The sequence below is a fragment of the Takifugu flavidus genome, chromosome 2 (genome assembly GCF_003711565.1).
Source record: "Takifugu flavidus isolate HTHZ2018 chromosome 2, ASM371156v2, whole genome shotgun sequence".
Taxonomy (NCBI): domain Eukaryota; kingdom Metazoa; phylum Chordata; class Actinopteri; order Tetraodontiformes; family Tetraodontidae; genus Takifugu; species Takifugu flavidus.
The window spans coordinates 18,937,897-18,955,970 of NC_079521.1; the positions used below are offsets into that span (position 1 = coordinate 18,937,897).

At 47.7% G+C, this 18,074-nt stretch overlaps 1 protein-coding gene and 1 long non-coding RNA gene across 3 annotated transcripts in view; one reads left to right on the forward strand and one right to left on the reverse strand.

The window, feature by feature from the left end:
- Positions 1–9,195: 9,195 nt before the first annotated feature.
- On the forward strand, positions 9,196–16,387 carry LOC130521812 (uncharacterized). Of its 2 annotated transcripts, XR_008949462.1 has the most exons (3): positions 9,196–10,070; positions 15,943–16,084; positions 16,269–16,387. It is a non-coding gene; the product is annotated as an uncharacterized LOC130521812 (long non-coding RNA). The 2 variants fall into 2 exon arrangements; XR_008949461.1 differs by lacking the exons at positions 15,943–16,084; positions 16,269–16,387 and adding an exon at positions 12,679–13,179.
- kiaa1549lb (KIAA1549-like b) overlaps positions 16,314–18,074 on the reverse strand; it is a 33,762-nt gene continuing 32,001 nt past the window's right edge. Inside the window, 1 exon segment of the mRNA XM_057025613.1 lies at positions 16,314–17,915. Coding sequence (XP_056881593.1) covers positions 17,652–17,915 — 264 coding nt within the window. The 3' untranslated portion in view covers positions 16,314–17,651.

The following is an 18,074-nucleotide window of genomic DNA, read 5'->3' on the forward strand; positions in this document are numbered from 1 at the left end:
TACGCGGGCGCGTGCGTGTGGAGCAACACCAGTGAAATTAAAAAAAAGTGGCAAATGGTTGTCTGGGCAACTAATTGGACAACAAATGTCCGATTTAATGAATCTCCCCCCGGCGCTGAGGTTCTTTGTCTCCTTGGAGCACAAATGATAGCGAGCGGAATCTGAGCGACGAGCCTCCATCAGGATTCATGTAGTTTGATAAGATCGTGAAGGATGGTGGGGGGGGGGGGGGGGGTCTGCTTTGTCTCATCCGCACAAAGAGAAGCCATTTCCCGTGTGTAGCTGTGCCCTGGGGAGCAGTCAGAGAGAGGGGTTATTGATCCCCTCTCTCCAAAACTCAGACCTGAAATATCTGTCGCGTGATGCATTCAAAGGCTCAGTGTTATGTGGACACGCAGACCCCCCCCCCCTTGCTGTGACAGCTTGTTCAGCTGGCGTGTAACAGGAGTGTATGATGGCCGCTGGCGAATAGAGAGGGGCCGTGCACACTCACCTCTGCGTCCATGGATGATAATACCGGAGAGGAGGAGTCCACATCGTCCAGCGCTGCAGCGGAGGTCACTGGGGGCCTTTTACGCGTTTTTTTTCTTACTTTCCAAAGCTTTTGGTCTAATGTATGAGGGCGGCCGTGCAGAGTGCTTTTATTGCCCCACACTTAATACAGCTCTCCTTGAATAACAAGAAGCACAGTGTATTTATCTTAGCTATCTTGAAAATTCTCTATTAAGAATAATAACAATTGTGATCCAGTAAGTGCATTGATAGATCCTCAAATGTGCCTTTTTGCGCCACAACCTCATATTTCATCTTTCCTGTTTGGTGCTGCATGAAGCCCAGTTTGTAAAAAAAAGGAGTCCACTCTGAATTTGGAGGCTTGTCAATAAAAAGAGTGAAAGGAATGATGAGCTTACATTTTCCAGCCATTCTTCTGCCCTTCAGTGGTGCAACCCTGCACGCGCCCCAGCTCCAGGTGAGCAGATAAAAGGCCACCAAAACACTCCAGGAAACCCTGATTATGATCCACTCGGTGCCTGAACTTAGAAAGCAAGGATCGGACTTTACATAAAACACAGACTGAGCGTGGACGCCTCGTTTAGACTCTAAACGAGGCGTCCACCAGCTACAGCTAATTGTCAGTCTAAACTTTAGACTGACAATTAGCTGAAGATTGAGTTAATAAGGCCACAGCATGAAGAACTATTCTCTCTGAATTCAGTTCATGTTTATTTCTACTACAGTCAAACTTCCTCCTGGCACGTTCCAGAACCCCAACACGCAGGAAAGGAAATACTCCCCATTAACAGGAAGAAACCTTGAGCAGGACCAGGTTCATATGGGGGGAAACTCCAAGAGGTGGGGGGGGGGGGGTACACAACTGTCAGGTGATCATGTTTCTGGACGCCTGCAGCCTCAGGCTGGAGCAGCAGAGCTAAGATGGTCGCCAAAGAATAGACGCGCCTGTTCTGAATATGATCATGAGACTAAAATAATGAGCGGAACTACAGACTTACTGACAATAAGCCGTATGCAGACATCTTTACCTGGAGGAAATAGTGTGTTAGTCACCATATTTGAAGGCTCCAGCACCCACAACAAGCCCGAAGGATCAGCAGCCATTAACAGAAGCCTGGATCAGAACAGCCATCTTGCTCAGCTCGCCGCTGCTGAAATGTAAAGATTGAATATGGCAGAACTGTTGAGATGAAAACTTCTGGTCAACACAGCTGACCTTCTGGAGTAGAAACCCCTTCATGTTGCTGGTATTATTCATTATTCATCTTTGGGTGAATTATGTAGGATTATTGAATATCCCTATACTCAATAATCAAAATGGAGAGTTTAATGCTTCAGCGAACCCACATCTTTGCACAACAAACAATTCTCTAATTTGCCTTAATAGTAATGGCTTTAATTGCAGCACATCATAGTGATGCTCAGCAATATGATGCAAAGATTTTTAAAAATTTGCCGTTAGTAGAACTGCAGGGAATGTCTAATATACCATTTCTGTTTGCAACACTACGAAGCTCCATTTTCCTCTGACCACAGCCTCCTCATGATTCACACAACTTTTTCTGAAGTTTTCTCCTTCCTTTTATAACCACGAAAACCTGCCTCAGTCGTGGATGATCTGTCAGTATTGAGTACCTGAAGGCAGCCCTATTGAGAGCTTCAATGGGGGCCGTACAACACAATCAATCCTGGCTCAAGATAATAAACTAACGAGTCTCTGAATGGATTCAAGGACCACGAGTCCGTTTGCATCAGGCGCCGTAATCAGATGAAAACATTAGAGAGGATCAGAGCACTGAGTCAAAGCCGTGCCGTTCCTTTAACTCCGACAGTTCTGCAGCAATTTCCTGGGATCTTGGAGAAAACTCGTTAAAGAACGGCTGGACTGAGCTGCCGGGGCCCAACCTCTCAGTGCACGTGAGCCGTAGGAAGGACTGGGAATGCAAACGGTGGTGGTTTGTACAGAGCGCGTGAGGTCGCGGCTCCTCCAGCACACATTTAGCTTACACCTCTTACAGGAGGACGAATGCAAGGGACAACACATCCAACGTGCACAGACTGGCTCAAATGTCACATTAGCATCCACGCTGTCTTCCTGTGATCTTTTCCAGGGCGTCCGTGCGCAGCCTTCACTGGCAATCATGACGTTATTGCACCCTCTTTATTTGCTTTTCATGAAACTAATGGCTACTGTGAGTTCAGGCATCTGATATCTTCTCTTCTTCAGTAGCTTCCATCATTTGCTATTAGCATTTTCAAAGACGCTCTGACCTTTTCCTCATTCACGGCCCACAACATGAGGCTGACCTTTAGTCAGGAGACGGCGTGTACGAGCTGAGACGCTCCTCTGATCCTTCTCCTCTAAGGTCATGCCCAGAAACACTTCAGAGATAATCCATATCACAGCAACAACTAATTTACCTCAAAAAACATCTGATAGAACGCGCTGCGAATGGGAAACAGGATGGCTGCTGCGGGCTGGAACGCTTCAGGTCAAAATGCTGCGAATAAGCTGAGCGGATCAATAGTTCATCGAAAGTGATGAATCTTTCAGGTCCGCCCAGGGATTCCTGGACGAGACAGCTGGTTGGGCTGATGCCGTCAGCCTCCGCAGTTAAACAGGCGCCCGCCAGTAAGAGCAACCACATTAATATTGACATGAATATATGTGCACCTGCACTTCCCCGATATTCACGGGCAACCGCGTGCACGTGTTGATTGATATGGATATCGAGAATCCCAGTATGTTTTTCTGCTCCATCCTTCCAGGCGTCCGTTCGACGGCTTCGGCTGCACTTAGACCGAAGATTTGTTTTCATCGGAGCAGAGCGTGATGGAAAAATCAGTGATAATGGGAGAACATAAAGTTCCCAGAGAAAAAAACCCAAAAAAGGACATTTCTTAAGAAGAAATGAACCCACCCACGGAGGAAATTGTCCCTCCTTGTTGTGAAGTGCTTCAATCATCTTGGATATAAAATAATTCAACAGAACACTTAACTCAAAGACACATTCAGCAAAAGCACTCTAGATTTTCCTAAAACTGGAGAAACAAGTGCTCCCCTGGACCGATCGTGGAGAAGAGTGGCAATAAAAGCAGGTGTTGAAGCGAAGTGGTGTCATCTGTTGTGAGAGCTTTCCGATAATCAATCCTCATTAAACACACACTGTGGATGGGTGTCAATCGCTGACATCCAGCTCATTAACATAATCATCCCACCAGTCAATCACCTGTGACAGCTAAGATGATGTTCAAATCGCATGAGAATGTGGTCGAACGTGACCTGCTGCCGATTGCAACAATCATCTCTGGCGTTAGAAAAGGGTCTGAAAATGTTCTGGGAGCTGTGGTTCCGTCCGTCCGCTGAGTCTGAGCAGAACGGAGAGGCTGGTTTGGGCTGACGGACAGCACCAGCAACACGAACCGTCAGCAGCTAACGGAGGCGCGCGGACGTGTCAAACAGGGATGCAGTTGTGCTGCTGCAGCAGAACATCAGGCGTCGGCCTGTCAGCTGAGAACAGAGACACAAATACGCTGCTTAGTTACCGGAAGAACTCAGACAGCAGCCGCCCTGTGCTGAGTCCCAGCTCAGCTCCTGAACCCTCGGTCCTCGTAGGTGTCATGTGACCTCCCTCGACAGCCTCCATAAAAGAAGAACCAGATTTACCTCATTATCTCACTGCATAATTGGCAATGTAGATGGGATGCTAGCATTAGCGCCATTGTTTCCAGATTCAAACAGATTAGCCTTTTTAACCTAGTCGAACGAATGACGCAACGCCTGCGGCGCTCGTTGAGGCCCCTCCCCTTTTACCTTGTCACTCTTGATCGCTCCATGCTGATGTATGCCGCTCGTGCTGCTCTGCTTTGGGCCACGCTGGCTACTCTGCTGCTTCGGAGCTCCATCCCACCACTCCCAGCATCTTCCAGTCAGCTCCGTTCCTTCGTTCCCTGTGGGGGGGTGATCTTCATTCCCTGTCATTTGCAGCGCTGCTCGTAGTCTGGTGGCCTGACACAGACAGACAGATGGACGCACGGACAGACAGACATCAAATTATTTTTCCTCCGATTTCGGTCTTTTCCCAACATGGCGTAACAGTGTCATAACAAGAGTATGAACTCTGTTACAGTCAATTTATAAGATGTGGGATTACTCCCCACACATCCCTTCACCATGGCAACGTCTGGCCTTCAGACGTCCGGCCCTCCATCATAATCATCTGGAGCTTCCATCATGTATGAACAGTTCTTCCTGTATGACATCATCACCTGTGTGAGCGTGACCTCCCTCCATCAGTTCCCATCTCGTCTCTCCCAGGGCTGTTCCTCCCAGTGTGTGTGTGTGTGTGTGTGTTTCTGATATTAAAGTACAATTAGCTGCACTGGGCAGCATGTTGCCCCTGACTTAATGACGCGGGGTCAGGCACAGCCCGGGGCCACTAACTGCTTCCCTTCCAACAATGTTTCTAATGTGAGTGCTGTTAAACATCGAGGCCATGTCAGTGCCAGCACACTTAATAATGTATGTAGCTAGCATATCTGGAACCTGACAGAGAGAGCAATAAAACATCATTAGCAGAAACGTTGCCCGTTGTTCAGGAGCTTTTAAGGCGTGTCGTCGGTGGCCAGTTTCCTAATGTGTTCGCAGTCTCAGTGTTACTAACTTTACTCAGATAGCAATTAGACTTCCTCTTGGACTGCGCTGATATTTATTATAAACACGTGTAAACGGGAAATAGACGAGCTTTAGCGCTCGCCGCCGAGCTGAAACTGTGTGAGGTTGATTCATCCCCCCTGAGGCTGGAGGCGGAGGGCTCTGCAGGGAGCTTTTCAAGATGTTTTATAGTTGGAACCACACAAAAAGGGAGGGCGTGCAGGAATCAGAGGAATCTGTAGAGATACAAAAGTCTCCCGCTCCCAGTCGAGTCTGCATGTGTTTGTACATTTGAGTGTTGCTTAGAAACATCCCAGCATCTCCTTTGGCAGGATGTGAATGTGGATTACTGGCGGCACCGACTCCCACTCGGTCCACATTAAAACCTGATCACAGGTTCCTGTGAACCTGCGTCCTGAATGAGGACGGCTGTGATTGGACAATGTCTTTGTCATTATTTTACAGTCAAAGTGTGTTTTTGTATGAGGACACACATTTTAGTTACATGTAAAGATCAGCAGAATTTTGTAGCGTTTTAATTTAAAGCTGCAGTTGAATTCCCGGAGTTTGGACTTTTTTCCATCTTTATTCAAAGCAGGCAGTTCCTCTCATTGTCTGGGGCGACGCTGTTGCGTCATTTTACGACACCCCCGGTGATGATGAATTTTATAGATCTCGAAAAGAAAAACACTTCCAAACTGAGCAGCTTTAGGCCCCAAAATAGCTGAAGGTGTGAATTTAAAGCTTCAACAATGACAAAGTGAAAGTCTTTGATGAAAGGTTTGATATAAACGTTAAATGTCGTTTGTCAAATAATGCAGAGTGGATGAAGTTGATGTGGAGGAGTCACTGGTATTAACTCTGACACTCTCTGCCTCGTGGCTACGCTCCTCCATCTGAGGGACAAAAATAGCATCAGGCTAAAGCTACATGTCACCCTCACTGGTGATCATTCTCCATGAGATAATTGGGTCTGTGAAGTGACAGCGCACGTAAATCAGACTTATTGTTGTGTTATTCCTGGGTGACTGCTAATCCATGTGAAGACATCACAATTTACATGTTTACCACGTGGGGGGGGTCATCATCAGGCGGGATTTACAAATCACGTGTGAGCGCTAACAGAACGACACAGAGGAGAAGAACCCACATAAAACACACAACCCAGAAGGTTACAGGCTGCAGCCGCACATGTGAACCAGCTGCCATGGGGGGGGGTTGGGGGGGTGTTACTGTACAGGACCTGATCAAACTGCTGGTTAATTAATGCCCGTTTTAACTCATGGTGACGATTCCCCGTCACAAACACAGAAGCAGTAGAAGTTTCACATGTATTATCATATTATCTGCAGTCGGGCCCTTCAGGGGTGGCCCCTCCTGAAGGGCCCGACTGATCAGCTCAGAGCAGCGTCTCCGCTCACGCACGCCGCTTCACTCCTGATGAGCTCTGGCCAATCATTTAAGGTGAATCTAATTGCTTTAAACCAATTCAGAGGAGGCTGCAGAGCAACTCATTCTACAGGACTGATGAGTTTCAAAGCGTGCTTCAGAGACATTCATCACCCCCCCCATGCTGACATTTTCAGCCTTTGATTTTAATGAAAGCATCGATGTAATTTCCAGTGAATTGATTATAGGCTCCGCAAGATCAAAATATTCAAGCCACTTACGGACCTTTTTGTCCTTTTGGTTGTAAGTTGCTGAAAGCTGCTATTTTCCTCCAAGCTGTCTCCACTGCAACGCAGCGGTCACTAAAGTTTGGCACTTTCCGCTTGTAAACTTGGAAATATGCAGGATTCTTTGCAGCACAATCTATTAGTCCAAACGAGAACCTTTTCCAAAAAGTCCGATTGCTGTAGGGTGAAAGAGAAGCAGAGCAGAAGAGCTTCGTAACCTGCAGAGAGGAACAAAAGGTCAGAGTGGCTCTCAGCCTCTCGGCTCTGCTGATCCCAGACAGCCATAAGGACCAGAACGTATCAATCAGACAGCTCCCAAAGAGCCCGCCTCCACGTGCACGACGTTTATTGATCTGGCTTTTAACTATAAAATTAAATGCTCTATTATAATGTTTCAGTTGAAGCGGTTATTGATTTTTCTATCATTTTTACTAAATCCAGCCTCAGCTGGGAAACATCAGGAAAGAAGGGAAGATAATTACAACACCGAGACAGTTCTCGCGGTCTTTGATGCAGTATTCTGCTGACGCTTATCAGTGTATTACACATTATCTCTGAAGCACAGGTAGAGGGAGAAGGACTCCCGGCACGTCGCCATTCTTCTGCCTCCCTGGAGGAAGCTGGTGTCCTTCAGATCACCTTGACTGTGCATTTGCTTTTTAAGGCACTTGGCAAACCCAGCGGGGGGGTGGTGAGCAGCCAAATCACGGGGCCCGAGGTTCCTCTGCACTCTGCTGTCTCTAATCTCGTATTCAGCATCGTGGGTCTGGTGATGAGACGCAGGACATTCAGAGCGATCTAAACACGCGTGTTCAGGCTTTTCCTGACCAATCAACCAGTGACGAGTCATCATGCTAAAAGTTACACATCCAGGAAACATGATATGTAACATTAGCAGGAGTACAGAAGATCATGCCTCATGCATACATGGTTCTGGTGCATGCTGGGAAGTTGGCAGGGACACCACAAGAGGCAAAAAATGATAATGAATGTACTTGATATTTATCTCATCTCATCCGGTTTGACAATCCCAACATAAAAGGCTGCAGGAGAGTTGATTTAAAACGCTGAAGGGACGATGGCAGGACAAATCTCTGGGGAACTTTTAGACATTCCTCATCACTTTGAACGATCTGCTCAGTCATTTAAAACGCTGCCTACAGATATGAAAGTAGGGACTTTAGATGTAAATAGCGACTCTTTTGCTTCAGTTAGCACAACTAAACCTTAATTAGAAGTTTAGGTAGAAATCAAACTATCAGGACCAATAAAAAGTGCAACAGTTGAGACATCGTGAGTGTCATCAAATAGCATTTAGCAAAAGGAGGAAAAACACAAATGGATTAAACCACGAGAGGAAAATTGGTGGATTCCGAGCGGCGAGCAGAGCGAAGGGAAACGTGCAGAGAAAGGTTGGGAGCAGGACGGGAAGTTCTAGTCACTGATTGACTGAGATTGCTGCTGAAAATGTCACGCAGATGGCGACAGAATGAAGTTGTCAGTTGTGGAGGAGAAGCTTCGGCTGGTTTCCTGTGGGATTTTGGCCCGTGAGGAGACTGGATCCGTGTCTTGGTTCTAATTGAGGCAGATGGTCAGATGGGCCGCAGCGCTAAGGTTGGCGAATGGAAATGAGCTGTGGAGCATTCAAACTCTGCCCTTGGTCTTCTTATTATCTGGTGCTGAGAGGGAAGGTCATGGGTGGGGGGGCTGCATCTTTAATGGCTGTTTAATTCCAGAATTCCTCGCTGTTCCTGCCGAGAGAGAAGGCCTGAAGGTTTCTCTTGACTTCATTGGTCCGTCCCTTTTGTTCCCGGGCCGTGATGTTCTGCCCCGTGGTCTCCTCCTGAACACCAGGCCACCAGGTCTGAAGATGCTGGGCCAGTTTATCTGTGGATCAGTGTCGTGGCCGCACGTCCCAGATGTTCCTGCTGCTCTCTGTTCTGATTGGAACCTGTCGGTTCTGTGTGGGCTCAGGTTTGTGGATGATTTTTGCTGTATTGTCTGCTCTCGTCTCCTGATGTGGGTCGCCTGGCAGCGATGCTGGTGGGGGAGACCTTTGTCTCCGTTCCTCCTCCCAGCAAGGTGAAACATCCCATAATTGTTCTTCATCTGCCCAAACCTCCTCCCCAGGACTCTGACCCGCGGCCCACTGCAGACATTTGTAATCACCATCTTAATCTTCTGGTCACCATGCAGATCTTGTGACTGCGCGGTTGGAATGCGGACCAACACAAACTGTGAGTTGTTGTGGGACAATGTGGCCTCAGACCTGGAAAACCTCATTACGGTGCAGAACCAGGAAGTAGCGGATGACTAAGCTGCGATGACGTCTAATGAGCAGACATGAGGAGATCTCACTCCACCACAGCTGCGTCCCCACTCTCCTCTGAGGCAGCGGCATCAGCCAATCTTTAATATCGGCCTCCTCCACTCTGAAAACACCTCAGCAGCGTCCTGGTGTTTTCTTAGATTTCAGTAGCAAATGAGGAGACGTGATGGAACCGGCACAATAAAGGAGTCATTCCGCACCGCATGGAACGCAGCCACCTACCGTGGAAATTACCGATGCGAGATGTGCGGCACAAACACCTCATAGATGGAAAAGGAAAGAATATTGTAAAAATGGCAACCTTTAAGGGTCAGCAGAGCCAGCAGAAGACCAGAGGAACCAGCAGAGGACCAGATGAACCAGCAGAGGACCAGAGGAACCAGCAGAGGACCAGAGGAACCAGCAGAGGACCAGAGGAACCAGCAAAGGACCAGATGAACCATCAGAGGACCAGAGGAACCAGCAGAGGACCAGATGAACCAGCAGAGGACCAGAGGAACCAGCAGAGGACCAGAGGAACCAGCAGAGGACCAGATGAACCAGCAGAGGACCAGAGGAACCAGCAGAGGACCAGATGAACCAGCAGAGGACCAGATGAACCAGCAGAGGACCAAAGGAACCAGCAGAGGACCAGATGAACCAGCAGAGGACCAGAGGAACCAGCAGAGGACCAGATGAACCAGCAGAGGACCAGATGAACCAGCAGAGGACCAGAGGAACCAGCAGAGGACCAGATGAACCAGCAGAGGACCAGAGGAACCAGTAGAGGACCAGAGGAACCATCAGAGGACCAGAGGAACCATCAGAGGACCAGATGAACCAGCAGAGGACCAGAGGAACCAGCAGAGGACCAGAGGAACCAGCAGAGGACCAGAGGAACCAGCAGAGGAATCCACTGGTATGTTACAGGCATAAGCAACGTTCTGCCCTCAACACAAAACAGAAGAGCAACAATCCGAAGTGTGGAGGCTCTTTTAATCGTTAGTGTGCATCCAGTTTTTTCCATCGGGGGTCTTCGTCCCAGATGTTGCTGACATGTCCGACGCCTTAGAGAGCCAGATGTGAGACATCTGTCCCATGGTTGGACGGGCTGCGTTACAGCTGTGTTGCTGTATTAATGAGGGGCAGCAGCACAGCCAGGCCCCCTTCAGCTGGAGCCCTGTTTTGATGTGTTTTGCTAAATTGAGGCTGTTCGACCACAACACATATCAGCCGTGATTACACGCTAATGTGTCATCAATTCTGCAGGAACATACTCACAAGTGCAATCCACAAACAAATGTGCAGAGCTTCCTCTGCGGAAACAGACTGTCCTTAAAACCACATCACAAAAATAGGATTTAAATTCAAGCAGCATTTGAGCCCAGTCTCGTTAGACACCGATGGCTCGTCCAGTCACAGGAGGCAGCCAAACATTTAGTCTTTACAGTCAGACGGCTGCAGCTGCTGTGGTTTCCAAAGAAACGTGCCAAGAAGAGGGATTTCTTCCCCCGGGGTTAAAGAATACTGTGGTTCTAATCACAAGGTTGAATATTATCATCATACATCATACATATAACAGCTCGTAGAGGTAAAGATGGCTGCCGGGCCTGGAGAAACCACGTTGGGTCCACAAATGAAGCCAATGATGATTTGGTGGAAGAGGTATCATTTAAAATAGCCATTATAGAATTCTACTAATAATATAACTCAAATTACATATCTTATTCATGGTTCTAAGACAGCGCAGAGAAAAGAATGAGAAATAAGGGGGGCTAGCGGGGGTAGGATCCCAGTGGTTGGAGGGTAATACAGCTGGACAGAGGAACTCAAGGGTCTCCTGGAGTTCAACCTCCGGCTCTGATGTCGCAAATGTTGTAGAGTTGCCACTCGCAGCCTCCAGACGAGCCGCTCTCCGGCTGTGAGCGGTGAACTTTTGGTGACTTTGCTCGGCAATGCCCCCCCCCCCCCCCCCCCCGGCCTGAGCAGAGGGCTATTTACACCGAGAGTGGCGGCGGTACTGTAAATGCTGCTCGATTCTCCGTTTCCTGTGAGAGAGTGGGGACCTGGGGGGGCAAAAGAGAGCAACACAAGGATGTCCTTTATCTCGCTTTCTTCTGCGGAGTCCGGCAGAACCGTGCGCGGTGCCACGTGCTCGGATTTATAAAGCGGTGGCAGAGATCCATTTACAATGAAACAGCGCAGCCTCCATCCAGGAGCTGATTTATGTATTCAATAAGGCTGCACAGCCTTTAGTCCCTGCTTGCCCTCATTTCACTCCCATATTCTTGACAGCAGCAGTAAGAAAAGAGGCAGCGGCGAGAGTCGGGTCGAGACAGGTGAGGACAACGTCGGCCATAACCGCTCACACGCAGTGTGTGCATGTGCTCCCGAGCACGAGTCCCGAAGAATGCACTCTGTAGCAACGTAGGGCCATTTCTGGAAAGTGAGGCTAGAGTGAGGGATGGTTAGAGTTAGGCTCCTGGGGAATGGCCTAACAAAGACAGAAGCACAAGGACGTGCGTGCGTGCGTGCGTGCGTGCGTGCGTGCGTGCGTGCGTGCGTGCGTGGACACAGTTCAGTAAATGTAAAATTATCATGAAGAAACTCTCAGATTAATCTCTGATTAATCCCAGCCTGACCCACACATTGTCTCGGCCATGTTTCCCCTGGCAACAGCAGCCCATGAAGGCCTGAGGAAAATTGTTGCTAAATTGCAAGTTGGAGAGCAGAGCCGACACGACGACACATCACCTGCACTCAGGTTGTTTCTCCGATTTTACGCCATCCTGCAGCGTTCCGTGTGGCACCTGGAGGCGAGGAGCTCCAGCAGGGAGCTACTCCATCTGCATCCATGAATGATTGATTCCTGCAGGAGGGAAACGGGCGGAGGAGGCCGGGTCAAACGGCTCCAGGACATGAAGGAATCCCACCGGAATGTTTCTGGTCAGCGATGGGATCCAGCAGCCTGGGTTTGCTCTGGCTGCTCTGCTGATGAGGAAGAGATGGGGTTAAAAACAAGAAGAAATAAATAAAAGGAGAAGCACAGTCGGTTGGGGGAGTCGCAGCATTCGCTGTGCCATTGATCCATGGGGGGGGGGGGGGCAGAACAAGAGCGAAAGCAGGGAAATGAGGTGGCGCCACAAGAAAGAAAGTAGGAACTCAGCAGAAGCGTTTGAAGAAGAGAGGAAGCCACTTGCACCGACATCATTAACGCCCAGAAAGACAGGTGCTGGCGATGTTATTCCAGGTTTTTGGGATTTTTCTGCCCGGGCCAGGACTCCTGCTTCCTCCTGCCAAAGATGCTTTCAATTAAAGCTGAGACAGAGTTGTAATTTCAAGACCAAGTCACGAAGAGGGAACCCAGCCTGCTATTAGCTTCCACCCTGCTTCTAAATTTAATCCTAAATTATACGGCAAGGATCCACGATCTGCAGATCTCATCTGGACCGATAGAAAAATCAAATTATGACTGCTCATTTATAAGGTTTTATATGAAATAAAAATGTTGAAGCTGTTGTTTGTAGATGTTCCAAAAAGAGTGAAAAAGGGAAGAAGAGGAGGAACTGGAGGAGGGAACTGTTGGACGGCAGCGTGGGGCAGATGGATCTAAATTAAAGGACCCGTCGCTGCAGCAGCAGGAGCTTTAAAACTCATCTGAACTCCAGCGTCGCGTCGTTTCAGGCTCCCGAGCGGCCAAATAGACGCAGACATCACGGGACAACTGGCTTAACTGGCTTTGCATTCAGAAAGACCCGTGAGCTGCGTCCTCCGACGCTTCTCCGCTTCATTTCTTCCTATTATGGATCTGCCATCTTAGCTCATCTGTGAAAGTGTGTGTGCACACACACCCGCTGTGCATATTGAACAGATAATCGGCTTTCACTCATTCTCGCCACACTTGAAATCTAGACAGTTTTCTTGCATGAGACACCTTGAAACCCTTCAATTTGAAATAGACAAGAGCTGCTTTGTAAGAAAATCACAATATTAAAGTCAAAAATGGTTTGAATCCAGTGGAAAATCATTTCAAGTGCTTTCAAATTTGTGAAATCATTTACGAGACAAATGAGACACTCTCACTTTCTGACTGGCCCTGATTTCTTGCCTTGTCTTTAGAATACCAACAACCTGTCGCGCCGCATCACATCTCGTTTATCTTTCACTCTGTCGCTGATTTTCTGCAGCATCTGCTGGAGGATCTTGAACAGCCCCTGGTCTTTCCGGACAGGCCTGGGTTTGAGGCCTGGGTTTGTTCTCCCAGTTCAGCAGAGACGGGTTGACTCACAGTAACCAGGTCAAATCTGAGGAGGTGCAGCACAACCGACGTAGACACCGACAGCAGTGGAGGACGAGGAATCAATAGGGTTGCACCAAGTAGCGGGAGTAGAAGTGCTGATAAATGATTTTATTTTAAAAAAAATAATCAAGTTTTGTTTGCTATATGAGGCTAACTTAATTGAGGTTTATCAGGCAGTGATGCAGTTTTAATGATGCGTGCCAGTGTTGCTCAGAAAGGCTTCAAACGGGGTGAAAATCAAGTGTCATTTTTATTCACGTCAAATTACGCAAGAGCGGAGTGTTGCCTTTTGGAATAACCTCTGCAGAGACTTTAGACTCCAGTTGCGTTTTGCACGTAATTCTTCTCACGTAATTCACACATGTAATTATCTCACTCCTGGCCGCTGCATTGCCTCAACAAGCGTAATTACTAGAAGCCGTGGTACAACCCGCCAGGAGCTGTGCAACACGTAATTATAGATGACAAATGGCCTTGTGAAATATCTGAACTCTTGGGGTTAAAACAACTGAAAGAAATGTAAAGTGGTGATTGTCTGTATAAGTAGATTAGTTGTAGATTAGTTTCCCCTTAAAACCATTCATTCCTATCTGAAGGCTTATTCAAGGTGAAGGTCTCGACGCTTTCCTCCCGTTTGTGCAGGATTTTGACGTCTTTAGCCTGACCCCTGGCGGCGCAACGCCGAACTACACCGCACCGCGCTCGTGTTTTGGTTTCTCCAGTGGATGTAAGTCCAGGAGATGTTCCCACTAGCCCTGTAAATGTGTGCCAGCCTGCTTGTAGAAGAAGCTGCGTGGTCACGCACGTCTTCCTTGCTGTGTGGCACTGATCTTTAGTTGTGTAACACATGCTGGGCCGTGTGGGCGTGTGGTTGTTCTCACCGTTACATTTGCCCTCCTTCATTTTTCACCTGACTTAAGCTTAAAATAAATAAACAGTTGAAACCATTTACAGTAAAACCATAGTGTTGAACATGGTTCTGACATAGCTGATCAGCTCTATCAGCAAGGCTTTAACACATAAATTCAACCATTAGAAGAGTATCAGCTATCATGTAAAATAAAGCGCAGTAACAGGAAGTATGTTTTCATGTTCTGAGTCCAAGTCTGGAGCTCTAGGTTAGACTTCTACAGTCCGGGCTTAATAAAAACAAGTACTGTGACCTTTCAGAGTGTGTAAGTGGAGGAAATCAAGCATGCCAAAAGAAAGTGGAAACCACCTGAAGAGGTAGAAGAAGATAACAAGGAAGAACCAACAAGAGGAAGGAGATTTGGGTTCCAGTCTCTCCTGGAAAACAGCTGGCACAGCGATAAAGAACGATGAAGAGCAGGAACCCACAAAGGCACCAGCAGGGTGCAGCTGTAGGCAGCGTTTCATGAAGAGAGAAGAGAGCAGCACGAGTGCATGAAGCAGAACATCGGGGCTTTGGAGAAAGATCTAAACCAGCAGAAGGACGGATGTGGAGAGGAGCTTCAACTTCCTTCTAAACTGAAATAAAAACCACTCATATCGCCAGTTTTAAAATGCTGCTGCAGACACCTCATTCCCAGTTTGAGTTGACGGTCGTACAGAGATCAGCTGGAGTTGTTCAGTTGCCGAGTCCATGTTGAGACTCTGGGCTGTCAGAACCATCATCTCCAGGTTCAGTTCTCCTCAATGATTATACTTCACAACAGCTCCCAACACACCGGAGCCATGTGGCTCATCCAGGGGCCGTTGGGCTGTAGACGTGGAGAAATAACTGCACGCGTCGGTGTCATGGGTGATAATCGACATCCTGTCACTTCTCACATCACAGTCTAACGTTTTACACTCGACTTCTTTGATCTGAAATCTTCCCAAGTGAACACAAACTCAAAATTAACTTGTTCCACATTCGGCTTGATTTTATTTTATTTCTCTGCTTAAAACATTCTGGGGTCTAGTTCAATTTCACCATGCACAGTCAGGGAGGCGACACTGGGAACAATAATGCGGCTGCAGCTCATCACACATATCACGGAGGGCCTAGAGCGCCCCCTGCTGTCCAGGCAGAGTTTTGGGCTGTGACTCGGGTTAGAAACGCTGCTCATCCCGGTCTCACTTGTGGACTTTAGGCACAAATTCCAAACTCCTAAATTTACCAGTTTGCTAGTCATCAACTAGGGAGGTTTTCAGACAGACAGGCCATATTTCGCCCAAACAAGTCTCCAATGAAGGTGTCTGAACAAACTTCTCAGGCGACAAAGAAAGAAACATGACGGCTCGTGAGATGGGGGGGGTGGGGGTGGAGGAGGCGCTAATAAAGCCAGAGGGGGGCATCAGGTGCAGCTGGAGGACAGTGGTGTAATCAGGACAGGTCAGTACAGGTCAGAGGGGCATGAGACAGCACACACACACGCAGAGGACACACACACACACACACACACACACACACATGGCCTAGAACAGAAGACAGAAACCAGGCAAGTCTGGAGACGACAGAGTTTAATGTTCTATACCTGTTTTGTAGTTGGTCCAGAACACAGAGAAAAGGAGAGGACAAGGCGCTGCTCGCCACTTCCTCCACCAACGCAGCATCGGCCACCGCAGCAGCCGCATCATTCTCATTATGGCACCGCGCTGGCACCTGTGGAAAAACCTAATAATTCAAGGTTCTTATTATTAGAGCTCTCGATGATTAAGAGATCCCTGAATTCATTCTGGATTATAGCGCTATTCTCATCTCATCGTGATCATGGTGTTAATTAGGTCTAATGTGACATTAATGTTTAATGAAACCAGTAAAACTGCAGAACAGAACTTTTGTGAGGAGCTTCTATTTCTCTACCTTCACAGGAACATCAAACCCGATAGGAAGTAAACGAGGAAACCAGTCAGGAAGACAAAAAAGTAAATGTTTAATATATAGAGCTCACTTCATGTTGCATCATATAAATACACTCAGAATTATAGAATACACACTCATTATTAATCTTCTCCATTAATAATCGCTCCCTTTTCCATCCCTGTGCACACTCACTATATTCCGGATTATATGGACCAGGAATGTTGGGGAAAAGAGATGTTTTTGCAGTTAAAGAGAGGAGTTGAACCGACACACAGGGAAGAGTGAATGTGGGCAGAGAAAGAGACAAAGAAGCATCTTTTCATCCAGCACCCAGAGGACGGCTGTGTGGAAAGATGCTGGCAGGACCCTTTCGTGGCGTCTCTGATTCGCCTGCAGGTTGAGCGAGATCCTCAGCAACCCCGTTTATAGACCGTTTCATATTTATCTTTTCATTTCATTCATTTTTAGAAATCAATGAAATTAAGGCGACTTCATGCTCTTATTCCACTGGCATGTGTTGATGTCTTTGACTTTGAACTAACTTTTCCTTTATTTATGAAGGGCATCCCTTCGACGTGTCTGAACTATGATGCCTTCAGAATTTAGGGTGAAAACCAAACTGTAAACACCAGAGGTCATGAGAACCGACCCGACGCTCGGTCCCGTCCTAGAACCACTGACACATCGCGTAACGGCACGAAGAAGAGCGTCTGAAATTGGAGATTTAGTGAAACTTAACACAAATTCTCTTGAACCTGCTCTTCTAGCTCACTATCCTTTTAATCTAAAAGATAAATAAATCAATACTAAGAAAAATCTGTCACAAAACAAATGATTTCCCTTCTTTGTCACTTAAGATCCGCTCAATTGGATTGAAACTGAAACGATTTCAAATCCAACCTGTCTTGTGTCTTTGTTGCTCGAATTCTTGTGAATGAATCAGCCTCAGTGTGGTGAATGTTGCTAATGTTCTTTCCTGTCCTTCAGGGACGTTCGGAGCTGGATACGATGCTCTGAACCTGCAGGAGACGCAACACACATCATGACTGTAACCATCAGGAGGTGTTCAGGCCTCACAACAAACAATAAACCCACTTTATGCCTTTCCTCTTACTCGACGCTGATTCACTTTTGAAAAAAGAAAAAATCCATTATGTCTCCATAATGTTGACATAGCAACGAAGAAGGGATGGATCATCATAGAGGATCAAATATTTCATGTAAAAAAACTCAGGAGTTGAAAATACCTGTCTGGCATGTGAAACAAAATCTGTCAGTGATTCCAGAAGTTCATTATACAGTAGAAAAATGAGTCTGCACAACATCTGCACTGTCTGCACAGCCCCCCCCCGCCCCCCATATCCACCCCCCAGGGTCCCCCCAGGACGGAATTAAAACTCAAACATGTCGTTCTGCTTCTTGGCCAGCTTGGCCACCTCTTGGCGGATCGCCCGCACAAGCGCGGAGGTGGAGAGGCTGCTCAGGGGCATGTTGTCCATGTCCTTAACCACCGAGGGCAGGTTCTGCTGGGACACTGTGCTGTGGGAGGGTGGGGGCAGCTCGGGCGTCTGGTTATACTGCAGGGACAGTCGGGTGTGGCTCCCCTGTGGGTAGCGAGGATGAGGAAAAGCCTCCACATATCCAGGCAACGGCAACTGAAACAGACACGAAAGTGGCGAGTCAGGAGGTTCAGGCTGTTTCGTGTTGCAGCAGGAGGTGATATCGGGGTGTTGTGAGTCGAGTCAGCCGACGGGTTGCTGTTGTTATATTGTTTTCTATTTCTGGAGGTTGGGGGAGCAAAACGTAACCCTCAC